Genomic DNA, 22,188 nt, shown 5'->3' on the forward strand with positions numbered 1-22,188 from the left:
AGAGGAAACAGCCTCAAGTTGTGCCAGGGGAGGTTGAGGTTGAATATTTGGAATAATTTCTTCACTGAAAGGGCTGTCCAGCTCTGCAGAGGCTGCTCGGGGCAGTGGTGAAGTCCTCATCCCTGGAGAGATTTAAAAGCCATGTGGATGTGGCACCTGGGGACATGGGTTAGTGGTGGCCTTGTGCTGGTGAATGGTTGGACTTGATGATCTTAAAAGGGCTTTTCAAACCTAAATGATTCTGGGTTTCTACTGCAAAATCTGCAAAATCCATCCACACATTCTGTCTGTGACAGAGATTAGATCTGAATGTAGTAACCACCCACCAAGTGAGGCTGCAGAGAGAGGCTGTCACATGTCAGGAAATTCATTCATCACAATGGTTTTGTTTAACAAGAACAAGCATGGCTCATTAACACAAAACTGTATTTTCAATAAGGTTAATACTCCAGTAATGCATAATTACAATCTAATAATTTAACACTCAGGAGCACTGTAAAACAACTGTAAAGGACTTTGATTATTACAGTTTGCAAATGGACCAGAAAAGCCATTTACCATCATTACAAAGTTGGTTCATATTGGGGGATGTAGAGCATAGGAAAAGCATTGCATGAAACAGAATTAAATTTCATTTTACAGCTCTGCTAACCAACTGTAAAAACTGGAATGTGTCCCCATGGCTCGTGAAGGATTTTCCCCATAACATTAAAAAGAAACAAAAAAATCCCCAACAACAGTGAAATTTTGCAACTGCAGCACTAATAGGACCCTGCTGAAGCCTAGTTTTAAAAAGTCACAGTCTCTGAGGCATTTAATACCAGAGTTTTGTTTCTGTATCATTCTTTTTAATAACAGCATCTAATTAAAACATCTGTAAAATGCTGACAGTTTTTAATTTTATGTAAAATTTGAAAAACAAAGAACAGGATCTGCTGTAATGAGAGGAAAGACAGCCACAGTAGTTATTATTAAGCAATAGTGGTACTTTAATTTAAAAGTCACTTCTAAATGTGCATAATCTCTACCTTTAAGTAAGAGCTCAGTGAAATCACTACAGGCCAACTAAGCCTCTGTTACTGTTGGTATTTTCAGTGCATGTTTTCAGAATAAGTCTCACTTATTCTGCAGAAAGTGACGCTTTCCAGAGAAGGGCTTTTCATCAGATATTTCCTGAAAACTGAAGATGAGCAGAACTCTGCCACACTCCCTGTGTGTGGTGACTGTGCTGGGCCCACTCAGACCCTCTGCCCCTCACTCTGCAGGCAGGTTTCTGATGCCACACATGCAATGACTGATCTTGGGACCTTAATTTTTGAAGCAAGAATGAAGGAAATTATATGAAGCAGATGGTCCTCCAAACCAACTACTCCCTTTCTCACAGCATACTCTTTAGGATGTGTTCCACTGCCTCTGGGAAACTCTCACAGGTTAAATAGGGAGCCGGATTGATTTTGTCTTCATCTGCCGGTCGATATTTACCTGTAACAGATTAACAAAATGATCCATTTACCAGGCTCCTCTGAGTATCCTTTTTTATTTTTTTTCCCCCTGAAAATTAGAGCCTCCTCAAATCAGTACCAACCAGGCAGGAGGAGTGCCCATCTGAGGTTCTCCTGCAACAAACATCCCACAAGGCTTCCCTAAACATACACCGAAGATTCCTCCAGGGGCAGCTGTGGCTCTGAATTACAGTTACTTATGCACAGGTTCACAATGCAGTACTGGAACTGTTCTCTCACTGACTGTTCATACGTCCATGCTGAAGGTTCTTGAAATATTAATGTTATTTTCACTTTTATAGAATCATAGAATCCCAGAAAGGTTTAGGTTGGAAGGGACCTTAACATTCATCTTGTTCCACCCCCTGCCATGGGCAGGGACACCTTCCACTATCCCAGGGTGCTCCAAGCCCCGTCCAACCTGGCCTTGAACACTTCCAGAGATAGGGCAGCCACAGCTTCTGTGGGCAACCTGTGCCAGGGCCTCTCCACCCTCCCAGCCAAGAATTTCTTCCCCCTATCTCTAACCTGAATTTCATCTTTTTCAGTTTGAACCTGTTACTCCTTGTTCTATCACCACAGTTCCTGATGAAAAGTGCCTCTCTGAAGACTCTTCTGAGGAACAGCAGGATTACTTCCTTTCATGTTCAACATAAGTGTAGCATGAGCAACAGCCACCTCAGAAAGGCCTCACCCAGTCCACGGTACCATCAGTAACACCATCAGTCCCTTCAGGTTCCTCTCTTATCCAAAGCAAAATTATGCTCGTAGTGACCACTGTAATTCCTAGGTGGGCTGTTACAAAGCACCAGGGCTGGCCACAGGGTGCCTTCACTCTGGGCCCAGGGGCTGCAAGTATCCAGAGTGAGATCACTGAAATCACCACCATCTCCCAAAATGACTGATATGTCGACTACTTACCTGTCCTCACCAAAATCCCACGCATGCCCGCGTCCTGGGCACCACCAACATCATCCCTGCAGTCCTGGGGCAGAATAGAGAGCAACTGGTTGGTGGGCATGGACACTTCCAGAAAAATTTCTGCTTTGCACATCACTTAAAAGTAGCGACATGGAATTGAAATCTTTTAGCTGCGTGTCAGTGAAACTGTCACAGGAGTGGTTTGCTGAGTGCTTTTTGCCCCATCAAACAGTGGTGAAATAAAGAGAACCCAGCCCAAGTATTACCCATTAAGTCCTGTAAGTTTTCATGGAAATGTTTAGGCTGGGAATGACCTCAAAGATTGTCAAGTCCAACCATTCCCCCCGCACTGCAAAGGCCACCAGTACCCCAAGTGCCACATCCACACAGCTTTTAAATCCATCCAGGGATGGGATTCCACCACTGCCCGGGACAGCTGTGCCAGGGATGGACAACCCTTTCCATGAGGAAATTTTCCCAATATCCAATCTAAACCTCCCCGGCACAACTTGAGGCCATTTCCTCTTCTCCTGTCCCTTGTTCCCTGGCAGCAGAGCCCAACCCCTCCCCTGGCTCCCCTCTCCTGTCGGAGAGTTGCAGAGCCAGAAGGTCCCCCCTGAGCCTCCTTTTCTCCAGGATGAGCCCCCCCAGCTCCCTCAGCCGCTTCTGCTGCTCCAGACCCTTCCCCAGCTCTGTTCCCTCCTCTGGACACACAAAGGGGGGGTGATTCCAAAGGGTGGAACCATCCCTTTGCAAGCAGTGTGCACAGTGGAGATGAGCACTGTGTCAGTGAGCAGGTGATGAGGGTGTTGGTCCCCACGTACATCTCCGATCATGACAGCCTCCTCTGGGGCACAGCCAGTCCCCCTCAGGGCTTCCAGGAAGAAAGTTTTCTCTGGCTTCCCCACCACCGTCGCTTTGGTGTCCGTCGCGTATTCCAGCCCTGTCACAAAAGGCCCAGGTCCCAGAGACAACCCATCTTTCTTCTTGAAATACCTGGCTTTATGGATTGCTATAAGAGGAGCCCCGTCCAAAATCAACCTAAAGAATGAATGAAGAAGAAAGCACAAAATATTAAAGAAGTTATATTTACAGCTGAAGGCCTCAATGGCTTTCACAGAAAGGTTTGGGTGGGGAGGGACCTTAAAGCCCATCGAGTTCCATCCCTCGCCATGGGCAGGGAAACCTTCCACTATCCCAGGTTGCTCCAAGCCCCGTCCAACCTGGCCTTGGACACTTCCAGGGATCCAGGAGCAGCCACAGCTTCTCTGGGCAACCTGGGTCAGGGCCTCACCACCCTCACAGGGAAGAATTTCTTACAGGTATAGGATAAATCATTTGACCTTAACTTTGTATTGTAACATGGAAGGAATTACAGTAACAAGTTACATAACCCACAAAGCTATTTGCTGCATTCATGTCCCACTCAATTCCCCAGTTAACAGTGCTATTACTGAGCCTGTTAGGAACAAAGCTGGATTAGAGCTCCTTCCTTTTCCTCACATCAGACACAGCAGCTCCCTGTCCTGCAGGGAAGGGCAGCCTGTGTAGCTGCTGCACTGCAGGAACCCTCCTGGACCACGAAGCACAGCCATGTTACTACAGTTCTCCCCCCTCCCCACGTTTCAGTGCAACAAGAGCCCTCCAGACAGCATCTGTAAAAGCTGATATAATGAGTGCCAAATGCTTCCCCTTCCATGCTACACCTTCTCCAGGTACAGCAGGTCATTCCAACAGGTAGGAGTAAGGAGCAAAGCTGGGGGATAGAGGAGAAACACTGGCTGTTATCCTCGGGGCAGAAAGGAGGATTCCTCTCCCTCTTAACACCACCTGATTTACACAACAAAACAAAACAAAACAAAAAAGCCTTTAAGAAAACAAACAAAATCCTGCTGTGCTCCTGTTGCTTGAGGCTGGCTGAGGTGAGCTGGATGCTCCTTGGAAGTGGTCTGCTCCTTCCTGCCTGCTTGCAGAGCAGCCTGGCTACTCTGAGCAGTAGATAAATGAAAATACTTCATTTCACTTCATTATCACAAAACACCTCTGTTAAATCAATGCATTCCAAAGCAAGCTCAAGCAGAAGAGAGCTGGTGTGTGTATCTGTGAGCAGCCAGACACTGTTCACAATGGGAGGATGCCTCTAGGACACAGAAAAATTTAATTTGACAGCAGCACCACAACCACTACATACAGCAGTTTGCAGGGAAGATCTCACCTGAGAGAATTCTTTTAAGCGTGGCATCAAAATCCCATGTACACAAAAAGAGAAATTTAGTCTCAGTCATTTCAAATGGTGCCTGGAGAACGGCCTTACTCTGTGCACCTCGTTTGGGGACTCATGTTGGGTTAGATTTACCTAATGTTGGGTGTCAGTGGAATAGCTGCCTACCAGATAATTAGTCAGCATGGGCTCTTCACAGCCAGTGCAGAGGAAAATGCACTTCTAGAGCACAGTTCAACTGTCCTATTTTAAGCACTACTAGGGGAAAAATGCCTTACAAGTGCCTCCTCCTCCCTCCAGAGCCCAGGCACCTGCACTGTAGATACCTGCATTTAATCAGATTCCCTTCAAAGTTTTGCAATCCCAGTGCAATTCCACTTGCAGTGCAAATCCCAACTGACTCAATCACCTGAGCAGTAAAGGAGAAGGAATATAGACATGGCATAAGACTCAATAAAAAGAGAATGTGGCTAGTTTTTCCATCAGGCCAAACAGAATTGACACCAGCAAAAGTTTACCCTCAATAGAAGACTGGGGAAAACACCCAGAACAAGTCAGTGAGGTGTTACAGATCAGACAAAGCCAGTCCTAGGGCCTCTGCAAAGCCTGAAACACAAGAAAGCACCAGGCAGAGCCAGGCCAGGTTCACAGAAGATGAAATCTTCCTCCAGGCAGACAAACCAGGAGTGGCTGGGAATGTGTCTGCACAAGGCAAGGAGAGCTGAAGGACTCAGCCTTGCCCAGCTCTCAGCCACACCACCCAGGCAGTGCTGGGTACGGGGTGCTCAGGCAGCACACCCACTGTTACCCATAATACCTCTCCCATGGGCACCAAGGCCATGCTGCATCCGCTGCCCTCTGCAGGGGACTGGATTTGGCCCTCAGCACTTTCCTTCCATCACCAGAGCTAGCATCCAATTCTATGCTTATTGCATAAATCCCAAATCCATCCTGGGACAACCTCGCCCACCCCAACAGGGCCAGTTCCACAGGCACTCCCACATAACCTGGGAGTCTGGAACCCTCAAGAGACTCTCCATGCCATCACTGGTTTCTTGTTTTAAATGCCCTGATCTCCGGCCCCAGGCAGCAAATGGATATGATTCAACAGCTAATATAGTCAGGACAGAAATATCAATAAATGAAATTATGTAAGCCCCGGGACACACCATGGGTTAAGCTCATGCAGTTGTGAAATTGGAGTCCACTCATGACTGCACTGTAAAACTCCAAAATCAATGCCTTTGGCAACATGCACCGAGGCAGAGGCGGTTTGGGTCAGTATGTGTTGTTATGACACATAATTGGCAGCAGATAAGCACAGCACTGGCCTCCTACCCCAAGGAAGATACTGGTCAGCAGTAATTTATACTCCCTTTTTGGATTTTGTGGTTATAAGGACAGATTAAAGTGCTTGAGATCAGGGTTTTTACCAGATTTCAAGGTGCAAAACTGTGTGGTAGCCACCATCCCATTGAGCAAAAAGAGTGGAGAGGACTCATCACATCCATCACCCAGGCTACACTCAGTAACAGGCTCACGCTCAAGCCTCTTCAAGCTGAAGGTTTTTGGAGTTAAAAATCAAGGGTGTGGTGTCAAGCTAGAACCAGAGAGAAGGAAACAAGGCTCTGCACACACTACTGCAGGCCTGGCTCACGGATGATGACAAGCAAATTTAGTCTGATTTACCCTTTAGTCTATGGACAAAACAAAGAGTTTTAAAAATAAGACACTCTGGATCAGCTCCATAGTTCACCTCACCTCACCCATGTTGTGCTGGCCACTCCTGAACAGAAGATGATTCAGAAGATATTGCTGGATATCCTGCATTATGTAGGTAAGGAATAATCTGCCCTAAACACTGGATCTCGTTCCCTATAATATTTGGGATCTGAAGGCTGGGCTTTGAACATGGAAGCTCTCTCTCCTCTTGGACAAGAGGAAACAGCCTCAAGCTGTGCCAGGGGAGGTTCAGGTTGGACATCAGGAGGAATTTCTTCCTGGAAAGGGTGGTCAGGCATTGGAAGGGGCTGCCCAGAGAAGTGGTGGAGTCCCCATCCCTGGAGGTGTCCAAGGAAGGACTGGCTGTGGCACTCAGTGCTCTGGGCTGGGGGGGAACTCAATGGTCTTGGAAAGCTTTTCCATCCTATCTGATTCTGTGGTTCTGTGCTTGCTTCCCCACATCCTTGCTTTTGTGTATTTCCTCTTGAGGCATTGCTAACTTTGCCACCTCCCAGTCACAGTGGTGACTGTACTTCTGCAGTTTATTTACAGACTGAAAGCTGTAAAAATGAGGTTCTGGGCCACCTGAAGCTCATGGTGACGGCCCCAATCCACCAGGATGAGTGGCTCTTTCACACCCTGCTCAACAGTGATATTCCTACCCCCCTCTTCTTCCCACAGGAGAAGGAATTCCTCACACATGCAGAGGTTTAGAGCCCAGCACAAGACAGCCACCACCCAAAATCCCACGAGGGGCTGCCTTACCGAAATGCCCTGTTCATCATCTCGTAGTGGAAGTGCTCAGGAGCCAATCCCACCACCACTGCATTGGGGTCATCAGTGCCTATCCCTGGAAAACCAGAACACAACTCTGAGTGAGCAGAGTTCAATTCACACTTAGCAGCACACAGTCAGCAAGTGCATTTAATCACTTTACAGAGTAACTAAGAGACTGGTTTTTATGTCTTTTAAGAATGAAGAAAGCATTGTGGAAAAGGTGTTGGCCTATCCAGACTCTGCAATCCTCCAGGATCAACACAGCTCTGGAGCTGAACAGTCTTAAAAACAACTGTTGAATGATTGTCTCACTGCCTCCCTTGAAATGCAGCAGACCACACAAATCCCTCTTTTAACTGAATGATGTTATTTGAGTCTGTTATTTGAGAGCCCCTCTCTACATATATTTATCTGCTTTGTAAGACAAGCAAAGCAGGAAGGCTAGTAAATTTCACCCAGTTTTTCTATTCCCTTTTGTCCCAGAAAAATTCACTGAGGGTCTAAAATCTGTCTCTTGTTCCATTATCAAATTATTTGATACCAAGCAAACGTGGTACTGCAGCATGACCTAGAAGTTGTTACTCGAGATTAGTGTGGGCTCTTCTGAAAGGTCTTTTTTTTTAATGTGGATTTAGTCCCCTAGAGAACAGCCCCTTTGTCCTCCACTGCTCCTGAGGAGCAGGACTGTTTTTGCATGTCAGTGCCACCTCTGAACAGAGCCAGCAATGGAAGCAGAGCAGCAGCAACAGGACAAACAGTTTTATTAATGACACGTCATCGGCTGCATCCTGCACTTGCTGTGGGTTTTGTTCCACCTTCAAACACACCAGAGTTGCCCTGTGGATCTGTGACACCACCCAGAAGCATCTGGGTCCTTTAACCAAGAGTGGATTACACTCATATGTGACCAACTTTGTAGAGAGATTGGCCAGGAACAGCAGCCAACAACAGGAATTTGAAGCATTCTGCACTGTACTTAAATGTTTCAAGAGCAGCACTGAAAACAGGGAAGCAGCCAAACCCTTTACAGCAAAAAGAGACAAAACAATCCACTCTAGACCCAGGCAACACCAACGTACCCAAATGACATCTCTGTCTGTTCCATCTTTTACAAAATTAGCATCAGTGACTGCAAAACTGATGGAAAGGTCCCCAAAACCACAGAGATTAAACTGATTTAAACGCTTTCAGCGAAAGAGCTGCTGTCTCTCCTGTTTCTGACCCAAGAAAGCCTTCCTGAGAACACAAACACAGAGTATTGCTGGGGGCATACTTCTCTGGATACAATGTTAGGCAGAGCAGATTATCAGGTTTCATTGCTCTCATGGCCGCAGAGCCTCTTCCCTTTAACACGTGTATCTGGAGATTACTGACTACCGCACTAAAATTTAACAGGAAATTTCTAGATCCTGGCAAGATTAGAACCTACTGAAATTATGCAGCCAGAGGGATTTCAGTTTTGTAAGACAAGGGGCAAGGAGCAGTGATAAGCCACCCACATTCCTGCTGCCTAGACTTTAAATGAAAAATTGAATATATAGTTTTTCAATTCTGAGTGTGTTAAAAACACGGTTATCTTCACTACTCTCGAAACAATGACATGGGTCTAACTTCAGGCCCCTGCCAGACATATGAAAACATACCATCTTCTACTTCCCTTACTGCTGAGGGAGGGAAATGGGAACATCTGAAAGCAAAGCAGGTTTCCACCATGTCTTTAGAAATGACAATCTAGAAATGTAGGGGTGGGGAACCTCCTGCCACGAATGAAGGTATCCAAGTACATGGGGTGAGACCCAGATGTTCAACACAAGATAAGCAACAATAACTACCTGGAGATTTTGCATTTAGTAATAGTCTGTGAAGAGAGAAACAGCCTCCTGCATGGCCTACACACTGTTTTTTCATCTCTTTATTAGAAAAGCCTCTGTTGGAAATCAGGTATTGCACAACCTGACACATCCTTGCTATAAAAAAACCCAGCCCTGGTAGGTGCAATAAATCTCCAATAACCTACTGCTAACTATTACTGGTATTTTTTTTTACACTGGAAATTAATGGAAAGTACTGAGTTTTACCCAAATGACTCTGAGATAAGCTCAGTTGTTTAGAGCATGGTGCTAACACCACCAAGGTCGTTGGTTTGATTCCTGTATGGGCCATTCACTTAATGCTTGGACTTGATGATCTTTGAGGATCCAACTCAGAATATTCTGTGATTCTATTTGGAGGCCTCGGCTGCCATTTCCACTGCTCCTTCAAGAAGCTATGACTTCAGGCTGTTTAATTTAAAAAGAAGACAAGTCTATGCATGACAGAGAGCACTATGTTTCCTTAGTTGTTCCCCAATTTCCCCTCTTCAGTTCCGAGAGCCCCTCACCTGTGAAGTCAGGCAGGGCCTTGTCGTCCACCAGGAGCAGAGGCCGCACGTGTTTCTGCTCCAGGAGGTTCCTGGCTGCTGTCAGGGACGTGAAGATCTCGTTCTCTGCAATGTCAAAGCCCAGCCTCGTCAGCCTCTCCAGCAGGTCCCTCTTGCTCTCCTTGGTCGTGTTGGTCACGAACCGGATGGTGACAGGGGCACTGCGCAGCCTGTGGGGGAACAGCACACCCAGAGCGGCCAGTGTGAATCACGGCCAGCAATCCTTCTGTTTGCACACTTGTACTTCTCTGTGGGGCTAAAAAAGTACCCTCTGTGGCTGCAGAGGAAAACACCAGAGCACTGGTGCCACACGAGAACTTCTGTGGGCTGGAGGGTAGCGTGAAGCAGAGAGCAAGAACTACAGCTACCAGGGCAAAACAAAGCCTTCCCCCAAGCCCTCTTCCCCTTCTCCCACGAAAATTCCAGAGGAAAGTGGTGATTCCAAGCTCCACCTTCACAGCAGTAGCAAACACATCTGTGATCAACAACTAGTTTGAAAAGCCTTTTAATTCAAACCAGATAACAAATAAACCAGCCCCACATTTTTGATCAACGGCACCCTGAACCAGAAATAAACAAACCAAAGAAGCTTGCTGCTAAATTAATACACTGAACTCCACGTGGTGGGTGAATTCCCAGCAGCTGTGCCTCGCTCTGAGGTGTAGGATGCTCCAGGAACCTGTGTTACCGTGATGGTGGTTTTATGTCAGCTTTCGCAGCCATTTCTCCCCTTCCTGAGGAACACCAGGATCACATAAACCCACATTATTGCCCTGCACTGACAGTACATGCTACCAAACAATCAAATAATTTTAAGTAACAGTTTCAACAGCGTTTCCTTTAATTATTCCCCCACCATCACTTTCTCTGTTGCTATAGGAACAAACACAGGCATCAGGACTGCATGGAGAACATCAGAATAAAGTTGGTCAGTCCTGGAGACTTTGCTTGCACCTGCCACTTTCTTCTCATTTGTTAGATACACTGACCCTGCACAGACATGAACTGGTAAAACAGTCCCCTGGCTGGTACTAAAATAAAAATTGATACTATTTTTTCCTGTGGACCTCAATACTGAGAAGAAACCCTAAAAATGGCATCTCTCCGTTTGCTCCAATGCCAGTCATTCCAGCTCCTCTTCAGGAAGGACAGTGACATGGATTAGCAGAAAAGAACATGAGAAAATAATTTTTTTTTCAAAACTTTAGGGAAAAAGACCTGAATCTTAAGGTGTCCTCCCTCATTCACCACAACAGCATATATCAATCACTCTGTGGCTTTTCCTAATCCATTACAAGAGGTCTTCTCCAGGAAAACAGTGTCATATCATAGTACAAATACTCCTGGGATTGTGTATCCTATTTCACCACTGACTTGGTCAGATTAAATCATTTTGCTATGCCTCAGTTTCTTTAGGCACCCTTTCATCACAAGAGCAAGAGGTATTTAATTCTCCTTTTTATTAATATATCAAAATTCCTACAAAAGACAATGAGCTGTATTATCAAACGTTTCTCAAACCAAAAAATTACTAGGTTGTTTACCTAGCAGAAAGAAACTTTAAAAATAATAATAAAGAAAAGTCTTGTCTGAATGAAATAAGAATTCTGCAGAGTCTGCCTTGCTCACTAGGCCAAGCTTTTCTGCTATTCCATTTTAGCTTAGCACAGATCTAAGGGCTCTGACACAGGATCAGGCTCCTGCAGTTTCACAAAGCCTCGAGAAACAGCTCAGCTGAAGTGATTTTGTGTAAGTGGCGTAATTCAGGTGAACTCAACTGCTCTCCACTTTGGCTAAGGCTGTAGTCATATGTGAATCAGTGGAAAGACCTTGAATATTGAGTTTTTTCTACGTGGAAAAGGCTTAGAAAACACACAGAGAGCCACTCAGGAAAGCTGAATTTTCTGAGTTGTCTGGGTGTTAATGCAGGTGTAAATAAAAGCAGAATTTGGCCAAGTCTTTGCTTGCCACAACAGCGTGAAAAAGGCAGAGGCTCCAGGGCTCACCTAGAAAAGAGACTTTGTGGAAACAGCGCTGACACAACCTGCCAGAGGAAATAAAAAAAAAAAAAAAAACAACAACAGAAAAACAAAGAGGTAAAACTTGCCTTTTGAGAGCCTCCTGGGCGCCTGGCACAGCCGAGTCCTCCACGTGAAGTGTTCCATTGAGATCCACCAGGACGGCTTTGAGCGCCCGCCGCGCTGCCATCGCCCCTCCCCTGGGACACAGGAAAACAAATGAAACCACAAGCTGGCTTAGAGACAATGGGCAATAAAAGCAAGGAGCTCAGTTAAGCGCCTCGTTTGTGCCAAGCCCGGTATTACTCACAACATTACTCCCAGCACTAAATGGGCCTCTCTAGACTGGGGGGAAATAAGAGGCAGCGCTTAAAAAAAAAACAACCACAAACAACAATAACAAAAAGAAACAAAAAAAAAAGCCAACATAATTGATGGAGAGGTGTTTTTTTCTCCCAAAGACTCTGTATATGGAAATCAGGTCCTGTTTGTTTTTTAAGTGCCTTTATTTGCGAGTCGAAAGGAAAAAAAAAATTCTCTGAACAGCTCAAGAGTGTTGAGAAGAGGATCATTAGGTCTGGTATTGCTGGTTCAAGGCCTCAGCAAGCACATTTCAGCAAGTCCCACCTACGCCCGACGGGGCTGCTGAAGTGAAAATAAATACACACTGCTCTCGTTGTAAAGCTCCAAACGCTCCGCCGAAGTGGATGTTGTTAATTTTTATTTCTGTAAGCAAGATCGAGGGTGATCCAGCCCAAACCACGCCCTGGGAGCCCTGACTTTGAGGCTGTTTGGTGGTGACAGGGTGGAACTTGCAGGTTGTTACACCCATCAGCACGAGTCCAACTCCTGGACCTGAACAGGACACCCCAAGAATTATTTATTATTCTTCTATTATTATTATTATCATTATCATTATATAATATCACTTACTATTATTTTATCTTTTACCTTCAATTATTATTAATAATAATATTAGTCATACTTATTATTTTATTATACTTTCAATTTACTGTTATTTTATTATCTTTTACCCTAGATCTCCATGGGTTCTCCTGTTCAAAGGGTATTTATCTAAAAAATATGCACGTTGCCTGCAGAGCCAGTTTTCAGCACAGCCTAATTTTAAGGATATCACTCATGGCCTGGCAAGAAAGTCCCAAAAAACCACTCCAGAACCTCAGTTTTCATAATCACAGCCCCACAAAAATTCACCTGGTCAGGACAAAGGGACCCCCCAGCCCAGCTCCCACCTGGTCTCAGGGGTCATGGATACCCAGCACCCCAAAGGGCTGGTCCCTGTTCTCTCAGATGGGACAGCCAGGCAGGTTTTTTTACAGCGAGCTTCTGGGTCACACAAAAAGGTACAAGAGACTCAGCCCATAATAAGAGCCAGCATTTGAAGGGCACAGGCACTGCGGAAGGAAACAGCAAGTCACCTGGATAAAATCCAGCCTTCAGAAACAACTCTTTCTCCTCACGTGAGCTCCAAGTGCTGCCTTTTGCTCCAAAAGCAAGCCCTGCTGAGCTATTTCTTAGAAACTGTCCAATACAGACACACACACATCTGTTCATTAGACAATAACAACTATTGGAAAGGCTGGGAGAACTGGGATTGTTCAGCCTGGAGAAGAAGAGCTTTGGCATGACCTAACTGTGGCCCCTTCCAGTGCCTGGAGGGAACCAACAAGAAACACGGAAAGAGACTATTTACAAGGGCCTGGAGGGACAGGACAAGGGGGAATGGCTTCCCACTGCCAGAGGGCAGGGTTAGATGGGATATTGGGAAGGAATTCCTGGCTGTGAGGGTGATGAGGCCCTGGCACAGGTTGCCCAGAGAAGCTGTGGCTGCCCCATCCCTGGAAGTGTCCAAGGCCAGGCTGGACGGGGCTTGGAGCAACCTGGGATAGTGGAACATGTCCCTGCCCATGGCAGGGGGTGGAACTGGATGAGTTTTAAGGTCCCTTCCAACTCAAACCATTCCATGAATCTGTGATCTGTCACCACTAGCAAGGGATTACAGTTTTTCCGTTGAGCTGTTTTGGTTACAGACAACATGCGACGTGTTTTTACTTCTAAAACACACACAGGCTAGAACCTGCCTCAGTAAATTTAAATTTCCCTCAGTTTCATCTTTGCAGACAGTTTAATCAATGATCCTGTGACGTTGATGTCCCAGCTACAAGACAGACACACACAGAGAAAACTTTGAGCCCCTACATTCATTTTCCCTGCTGATTCTCTGCAGTAAGAAAATAAATAAAAATGCCTATTTTACAGTATTCTCTGTTGCTACAAAGGACCAAAGTTAAACGCTTATGATACAAAGCTGGCAACAGAACTCCTAAAGGAGCCTCATCACCTCCATGGGGAAAGAGGGCACCTCAAGAATAAATAATTTCTGTTGTTCTTCTATTATTAATAATAATAATAATCTATTTATTAATTTTTATAGCGCCTTTATTTTTAATTACTATTATTTTACTATCTTTTAGCCTAGATCTCCATGGGTTCTCCTGTTCACAGGGTATTTATCCAGCAAATAGGCAAGTTACGTGGAGAGCTAGTTTTCAGCACAGCATAATTTCAAGGATAACGCTCATGGCCTGGCAAGGAAGTCCTAAAACACCCCGGAACCTCGTTTTTCACAATCTCATCTCAACGAAAACTCACCTGGTCAGGACAAAGGGACCCCCCAGCCCAGCTCTAGGACAAGGACACGAGGGACACAAGGCACGACCTAAGGGAAAGAGGGGTATATTATATAATTATATATGTGATTATATACGTGGGGAGGATGCTGACGGCACAGGTCAGCACCCGCCGTGCCCTCCCGCTCCACACAACCCCCCTGCGCATCCCCCCGCGAAGAGATGGTACCGCCTCTCCCCGCCAGCACACAACGGGCAGACGGGACGGCCCATTCGCCACCGGGGGAACCCCAAGCGCGGCGGGCTCCCCTCTTCCTGCCGCGGATGGTTCCGCCCGCCCGTTGGCGACCGAGGGCGGCGGGCGCGCCCACTCTGAGGAGGGGGGTGAGGGCCGCGGCTCCCGCTTCCCCCCCGCGGCACTGACCTGCTCCCGCCGCCGCCGCCGCGCTCGGCCCGACGCGCTGCGGGGCCCTCGAGTGCCGCGGCCGCCCTGCCCAGTGCCAGGGCCGCCCGCCGCCGGCACGGCGTGTAAAAATTATAATGTGATTTTTACCGTTGTAAATAAACACCGACCTCGGCCCTCAGGGAGTGGGGTCGCCGGTCGGAGCCTGGCAGTCGCGACAGGCAGCGCGGCGGGCAGCCCGCGGGGCCCTGAGGGCCCGAGCCGCCTCACAATATGGATGTTTTTATAAATTATATAAATTACATTAATTACATCAATTGTGGCCATTACACCAGTATTATTACATCCAATGCTTATCTTTTTTATCTGATGTCCTGTTTATAATCATATCGTATGTGGATATGACAGTAAATTATATAAATTATATCTATGGGTGTGATAATGAATTATATAAATTATATCCATTATCTCCTATATGGATACAATTATACCCATATCCATACACTATGGACATCCATAATACATATATTATTAATATATCCATAATCCATATGTTATGGATATTTTATAACCCATATATCATGGATATATTTCATCTTATATGGATATTACATATAATAATAATAATATAATGATGATGATGTACCCATGTATGGATATATTGATTATATACAACTGCATATAACATATAAAATAGTATATTATTATGTCCATACATAGATATATCTATAACCATAACAACATATATACAATACTATATGTTTTATATATAAATAAAAGCTTTATATATACTTATATATATGTTGTTATATGTTTTATATAGTCCATATTTATGGAAGAAATTTTTCTAAGCACATATATTATATAATTATAGATATTTAGTTATATCCATAATAACTAATCCACTTATTATATCCTTACATGGATATTATGATTATATATAACACGTTCTATCCGTATATACATATATTATATCCGTAATATAACCATTTTAAGATAGATAGATAGGATATTAGGAAAAAATTCTTCTAATTACATATATATAATATTATATATATAATTATATCCATACTATATCCATAATAACTGATCCACTTATTATATTCATACATGGATAAGATTATATTGATATTCCAGGCTGCCCAGGGATGTCGTGGAGTCTCCCTCGGAGGGGACATTCCAAACCCAGCTGGACCTATTCCTGTGTCACCTGGTCCAGGTGACTTTGTCTTGGCAAGGGGATGGAAACGGGTGATTTTTAAGGTCCCTTCCCACCCGAACCACCCAGTGACTTCCATGCCAGGTACAAATGATGATACTCTGCATGGTTTGAGGTGACCCCTGGAGAGCGGCCTTGGAGCTTTTTGCCAGGGGGAAACTTCATTTTGCATATTCCCAGTCCTTACAGAACCCCAGCCCCAGCTGGGGTTGTTTAGTCACAGCAGAGCTGTTCCAGAACTGCCAGAAGCCACACCAGGAGACAGCAGTGTGGTTATTCCCTTGCTGTTTCTGCACTCCCTTGTCCTCTCCCCTGCTCATTACCTGGGACACCTGATCTCCAGCTGCCCCACTTCAAATCTTGCATCTCTCAGGTAAAACTTGTCCCAGTTTTGCCTCAAATGGAGGATTTCCTGCTGCGTGAATCTGCTGCTCCTTCTCCCTGCACATGCCTCAGCAACTTGGAAGGGATCTGCCCACGTGCTGTGAGCCACACACTGGAACTTCACCCCTCCTGGAAGGACAAGGAAATGGGGGAAATCAGCTTTTACCCGTTTTTAAATCTGTTTCTTGTAATATTTAGTATTGGCTTTTATTTTAGTATTTTAACAGTCAATAGATACAAAAATTAAATGATACGCAAGCTGTGCTTCAAATCACTCAGCACTCCAATGAAACAACAGTGGGAACATCAACCAGTGCTTTTCTTTCCCAAAATTTTACAGTAACACAAAGTGGTTTATCATTTCGATCCACTTTTTAATCAGCTCCACATACGTGCTGCCCATTTTCCATGAAAGACAGATACATGAAAAAACTGAGACAGGCTGTACCCTCTTCACCTCTGAATTACACAAAGATTATATTAAATAAATGCTTTCTAACAGATCCACCTACTTCAGAACTTAAAGATCCTACTCTGCCTCAGGCCAACGTTGCCATGGCTCATTAGGTTCGCTACATAAACCAACATACAGCTTCACAGCAAAGATATGATGCCAAAATACAGCTTCACAGTGAAGAGATACTTCTCTCACAGGGATGTGGGAAAAAATTAAGTATTCCCTGTAAGAACAGTAACTCTGATATCTGCAACAGGATGAAGATGAGTTTTGAGATAATCCCACTGTACACAGGTGGAGGGTGAGTTAGGAAAGAGAGTGCTTAATTTAGAAATTCAGAATTTATTTACAAAAATCACTTAAAAAAAAAGGAAACAACACAAAATTCTCCTCCTGGATATATTTTACTCTGCCAAAACACTGCAACTGATCATTAAATGCATTTACACATATTACAGATTCATTTTCATATACAACGTCAAGGCGTCAGGAGAAGAGATTATAAACTAAGCTGTTTTAAAATAATGAAACTGCCAGGTTTCCCTTGGCATCCCCTCATTAAAATTAAGGTAAAACACTTTAGCAGTGAAACAGACACAAGAATTCTAACTTCTCTGAAAAGGTACATGAGAATGAGCTTCTTTAATCAGACCTAACTCAGCAGCCCAACTGAAACCTGTACCAAAGCAATTATCAGTATTCTCTTCGATAGAACTGCAAAGTCATTTTCACAGTTTCACTTTCAAAGACGGTTAATTTAACAAATGAAGATGGAGGGTGAGGGAAGGAGCAGCAACAGAAGAGGCTGCAAATTCGCGGGTTTTTAACAAAGAACTGCATTTGAAAAGGGCAGCATATTTCCCCTCTCCCACGGTATTCCCCTTCTCCCACATTTCCCAGGAATCTCAGAATACAAATGCTTCCCCACTTCCACCACACTAATCACCACGAGAAAGTTTAACACACAAAAAAGTTTAATAACTCTTGACAGAAGAGTAACAAATGCTAATCATTAATATCCCCTGCTAGGCTAAATTAATACAGAGTTGCCCAGCTTCAGATACAGGTGGGTTTTTTTCTTTTTTTTTTTTTTGATTTTGCACAACAACTGCACCTATTTTCAACATGCTGACTTTACCATCAGCATGAACTACTGAAGAGATTTGAAGAGAAAAATCCTGTCCTCAATCAAACCAGGAAAATTCAACTTTCAATGTGAGCCAGAATGGGAACTTTACCCAGCTGGTTTTATCTCCATATCACAACTGGACTTCAGTCCCCTATAACGCGAACTTGAATTCTTGGTAACGTGTTCATATTCTTGACAACGTGTGGTAGTAACTGAAATAAAAAAAAAAAACAAAAACCCACACCAAAACATTGCTGTTTTCCTCAATTTAAAAACAAATTGGAAAGCGTACTGAAGGAAATTCATCCCTGAGTAACGAGACATTTAAAAACTGCATCTTATATTAACAGTCACTGCAATATTCTATGACATCAACACTATGAACAGGAAGCAACAGAACTTGTCACAGTCCAACATATTTGCAGCATTGTTGCATTGATCCCCGTGATCTTGGTTAATGAAACTGAAAGGGAACATGGGGAAATAGGATGAATAGAAATAGTGTCTTTATTATTTTAAGTTGGATGTCGAATTGAGAGCTAAACCGTGCTGGATCCCAGAAAACTCAGAGCAGTGATGGTCAGCAACTGGCTTCTTTGGATGTCCAGAGGATTTTCACGAGGTGTCTTCAGCCAAACAAAAGGAGGAGAACGATGGTAATGGAGTTCAGTGCTATTAATGGCACTGCAGAAGGAAAAAGAAAAGAACATCAATTCTGAAAGCTTTCCTTTCCACATCACAAAAACGACCGTGCTTCGTATTATCTTCAGAGAATACCCTGGGAGAAGGAGCAGAATCAATCAAAAAACTAAAAAATACACTTAAACTTTCCTACGCAAAATCGGGACTAGGGGAAGGAGCCAGGCTCAAAGCCTAAGATACTAAAAATTAGTAGGAAGCAACAGCAGAAATATTTTTCTATGGCCTGTTTTAACTTTAATCCAGAGACTTGAGTTCTGTTTTAAGTTTAACCCAGATATCTCTTTCTCCAAATGAAATTAAACCGACTCAAAGTCAGTTGCTGTCCTTGGCTTTACTGTGATTTAGAATAAATGTTTTTCCCTTGGTGGTGGGCCTGAGAGGTAAGATTTGCTACTTCTTCTCTATCATCACATAAAAAAGGAATTTTTGCTGTGCTTTATAATAAAAAGCTATCAGTAATTTACAAATAAAGCATATTTTCCCTCCATCTTCTGAGGCACAAAAGCCTGGCTTACTTCAGGATCCCTGAAATCACATTTCCCTCACCAGGTACTTGCCATAAAACTGAACTTAGACAAGGTGAAGCTAATTGCACACTTTGATTGACCACTGAGATTCCCTCCAGCTCCCAAACTCCAAGGGAAGACAAAACTCAGAATGGTAACAACAACTAAACAAACACAATATAATAACAATAACAACAACAACAATAATAATAATGATGTCTCCTCACCTCTCATGACAGTTCGTATTGATCGAATAAGGTTCATCAGCTGTGCTTTAATTCCTGGTTCCTCTCCAAATCCTCCAATCCCTTGGTCAGTTCCCCAGCCAACTGTGTCACGTAAAAACAGATAAACACTTTAGGAAAAAAAGCCCAAAACCATGAAACCAATGTTGTAATTTTAATGAACAATCCATCCTGAATATGGTTTACACTAACACTGAAAGGCAAACCACCAATTAGCTTTATTCCATGATCAGATTTTCATAGAATAGACTGGAAACTGTTAAACCTGATGTTAAGCAATGATAGATCCATGCTCCTGTAAAGGAAACCCTCAACTTTTCAACACACTACTATTCCCCAAGTGCCCAGAGAAACACCAGAATTCATCTGGGCTTCAAAAAGACACCTGCCAAAATTAACCCAAACCAACCACAGTCTGTCCACAGGCCTGAAAATAAAACAGCAAATCATTGCATATGAGGGTGAAGTGATGAAGCCTCAGCGCTGAGAAAGGAAAAACAGCAAGCACAACTTCAAAAGTCAGGATGATGATGACTTTGTAACTGCTATAAAAAAAAAAAAAAAAACTTTTGGGAAAAAATTGGGAACTTTTCCGAGCAGGACCAAAGTCCTGAAGGTTTTCAAAGCCCTCCAAGGGAGTCCTGACCCCTCTGCAGGGAGGTACAGCTACGGGATCAGAGATGTGTCCAGGGATTTCTGAGACCCGCTGGCACAGCCCTTACCAGTCGGGTGACGTGTGGAGCATGGAGCAGCTCTCTGTATTCCAGTTCCAATGCCCAACCTGCGAGTTCCTATTCTCCAGGGACTCCAGGGACGACTTTTGGGGGATTCCCCCCCTCCTTTTGTCTCCCTCGCTCAGCTGGCACCAGGATGAGGGTGGTTCGTCCTCTCCCTCACCTGCCTCGCCAGGTGCTGTTTCCCACTTGGATAAGCCTGGAGCTATTCCCAAGTCTCCCGAGGCCGACAAGTGGCTTCACTCATCCCGTTAGCCCCCACATCCCCCTTTTCCCGCAGCTGCTGCTCATCAGGAAAGCAAAAGGAAACCCCAAACCCACACCGAGCAGCTCCCTTGTAGCGATTCCAACTGGGGAACGGGAGATCACCCTTTGCACTCCTGCCAAAAATCCCAGCTCAGCCTGACGTGGAGAAAAGACGTGGAGAAAAGTCAGGATTCTCCAGATCAGGGAATTGGATTATCGGTATTTTTTTCCATGGCTTTGCAGATCTGTGATGGATTTTCTCTGCTTTGCACAGCTTTGGTTCCCCCGCTGAAGGACAAGGATGCCCAACCCCGAGGACCCCGAGGGCCGAGAAGCGCCATCTCATCAAAAAAACAGGCGCGGCGAGAGGAAGGAAAACCTTTGCACGGCACCAAACATCCCGACGGGCGTGGAACAGCGGGAAAGGGCAGGGGAAACACACAATTACAGGAAAAAAAAATAAAAAAATAAAAAAGAGAGAGAAAAAGAGAGAAAGAGAGAAAGAGAGAGAGAAAGAGAGAGAGAGAGAGAGAGAGAGAGACAAAGCTACGACGGGAGCGGCCGGGAACCCATCCCCAGATCCCAGACGAATTCCCAGATCCCTCCCCCGGGCCGCGCGGCCCTCCCGGCTCACCGTGCCGCAGGAAGCGCTCCTCGTGCAGCACGGCCACGGCGTTCACGATGAGCAGCGAGGCCTGCAGCAGCGAGTACAGCGTGAACGCCATGGCCCGGCGGGGCGGGGCCGGGCCGGGACCGGGATTAGGATCGGGATCGGGAGCGAAGCCCGAGCGGGACGTGGCGCGGGGCGGGGCTTATGGAGGGGCGGAGCTTTGCGGGGCGGGGTTTCGTGGGCGGGGCCGTCTCTCCGGGCGTCCGCGAGCTGAGGGGGCGGGGCTTTTGCAAGGGGGCGGCGCCTTGTCTACACAGTTTGGCGTAGGGGCGTGGCCTCGGGCAGCGCGCGGGGCTCGCCCCACGAGGGCGGGGGGGGCGGGGCTTCCCCCTCACGGCAGCCGCGTCCGGGCGCTGGGACCGCCCGGGGATCCTTGGGGGCCCCTTGGATCCGTGGATTCCTCGGAGCCCCCTGAATCTCTCGGGTCTATAAATCACCTTGGAGCTCCCTGGATCCCCCCTTAAGCCCCGTGGTTGCCGCGTGTCCGTTTATTCCTCAGATCCGTGGATCCCTTGGAGCCTCGCGGGTCCCTTGGATCCGTGGATTCCTCGGAGCCCCCTGAATCTCTCGGGTCTATAAATCACCTTGGAGCTCCCTGGATCCCCCCTTAAGCCCCGTGGATGCCGCGTGTCCATTTATTCCTCAGATCCGTGGATCCCTTGGAGCCTCGTGGCTGTGGGTCTCTCGAACCCATGTGGATCCCTCGGAGCTCTCTGGGTCCTTCGCAGCCCTGCGGATCCCTCGGATTCATGGATCCCTCGGGTCCATGGATTCCTCAGATCCATGGATTCCTCGGATCCATGGATCCCTTGGAGCCTCGTGGGTCCTCGGGTCTGTGGGTCTCTTGGAGCCCTGTGGGTCCCCCGGAGTTCCATGGGTCCCTCAGATCCATGGATCCCTCGGAGTCCCGTGGGTCCCTCAGAACCCTCTGAATCCTTCGGGTCTGTAAATCCCTTGGAGCCCCCTGGATCCCTCAGATCCGTGGATCCCTTGGGTCCATGGATTTCTCAGATCCATGGATCCCTTGGAGCCTCGTGGATCCTTCAGGCCTGTGGGTCCCTCAGAGCCCTGTGGACCCCTCAGATCTGTGGATTCCTTGGGCCTGTGAATTCCTCGGGCCTTTGGATCCCTCAGAGCTGTGGATTCCTCATGTCTGTGGATCACTCGGATCTGTGGATTCCTTGGTGCCCTGTGGGTCCCTCATGTCCATGAGTCCCTTGTGTCCATGGATCCCTTGGGTCTGTGGATCCTTCTAAACCCCA

At 45.8% G+C, this 22,188-nt stretch overlaps 2 protein-coding genes across 5 annotated transcripts; both read right to left on the bottom strand.

The window, feature by feature from the left end:
- Window positions 1-407: 407 nt before the first annotated feature.
- HDHD2 (haloacid dehalogenase like hydrolase domain containing 2) lies at window positions 408-14,688 on the bottom strand. Of its 4 annotated transcripts, XM_027656158.1 has the most exons (9): window positions 14,461-14,583; window positions 14,254-14,320; window positions 13,020-13,147; window positions 11,670-11,780; window positions 9,524-9,732; window positions 7,132-7,216; window positions 3,248-3,464; window positions 2,424-2,487; window positions 408-1,482 (listed from the first exon to the last, which is right to left on the bottom strand). In XM_027656158.1, the coding sequence occupies exons 4-9, from the start codon at window positions 11,768-11,770 to the stop codon at window positions 1,379-1,381; spliced, it is 780 nt and encodes a 259-aa protein (XP_027511959.1). In that variant the 5' UTR covers window positions 11,771-11,780; window positions 13,020-13,147; window positions 14,254-14,320; window positions 14,461-14,583; the 3' UTR covers window positions 408-1,378. The 4 variants fall into 4 exon arrangements, with proteins under 4 accessions (XP_027511959.1, XP_027511962.1, XP_027511961.1 ...); XM_027656161.1 differs by lacking the exons at window positions 13,020-13,147; window positions 14,461-14,583 and adding an exon at window positions 14,656-14,688; XM_027656160.1 differs by lacking the exon at window positions 13,020-13,147.
- Window positions 14,689-17,748: 3,060 nt separating this feature from the next.
- IER3IP1 (immediate early response 3 interacting protein 1) lies at window positions 17,749-21,073 on the bottom strand. Its single transcript, XM_027656162.1, has 3 exons — window positions 20,891-21,073; window positions 19,259-19,360; window positions 17,749-18,507 (listed from the first exon to the last, which is right to left on the bottom strand). The coding sequence occupies exons 1-3, from the start codon at window positions 20,979-20,981 to the stop codon at window positions 18,452-18,454; spliced, it is 249 nt and encodes an 82-aa protein (XP_027511963.1). The 5' UTR covers window positions 20,982-21,073; the 3' UTR covers window positions 17,749-18,451.
- Window positions 21,074-22,188: the final 1,115 nt, after the last annotated feature.

The sequence above is a fragment of the Corapipo altera genome, unplaced genomic scaffold, assembly GCF_003945725.1.
Source record: "Corapipo altera isolate COAL_440 unplaced genomic scaffold, ASM394572v1 61553, whole genome shotgun sequence".
Classification (NCBI taxonomy): domain Eukaryota; kingdom Metazoa; phylum Chordata; class Aves; order Passeriformes; family Pipridae; genus Corapipo; species Corapipo altera.

What these genes read in the sequence shown, in the direction of transcription:
- HDHD2 (XM_027656161.1), bottom strand. Translation starts at nt 11,770, where the DNA reads ATGGCAGCGCGGCGGGCGCTCAAAGCCGTCCTGGTGGATCTCAATGGA. An exon ending in GCCCAGGAGGCTCTCAAAAG is followed by an intron (nt 9,733 to 11,669) that starts GCAAGTTTTACC and finishes GTTCCCCCACAG; the next exon opens with GCTGCGCAGTGCCCCTGTCA. An exon ending in GGCCCTGCCTGACTTCACAG is followed by an intron (nt 7,217 to 9,523) that starts GTGAGGGGCTCT and finishes CTGGTTTTCCAG; the next exon opens with GGATAGGCACTGATGACCCC.
- IER3IP1 (XM_027656162.1), bottom strand. Translation starts at nt 20,981, where the DNA reads ATGGCGTTCACGCTGTACTCGCTGCTGCAGGCCTCGCTGCTCATCGTG. An exon ending in GGAGCGCTTCCTGCGGCACG is followed by an intron (nt 19,361 to 20,890) that starts GTGAGCCGGGAG and finishes TACGTGACACAG; the next exon opens with TTGGCTGGGGAACTGACCAA. An exon ending in AATACGAACTGTCATGAGAG is followed by an intron (nt 18,508 to 19,258) that starts GTGAGGAGACAT and finishes TTCCTTCTGCAG; the next exon opens with TGCCATTAATAGCACTGAAC.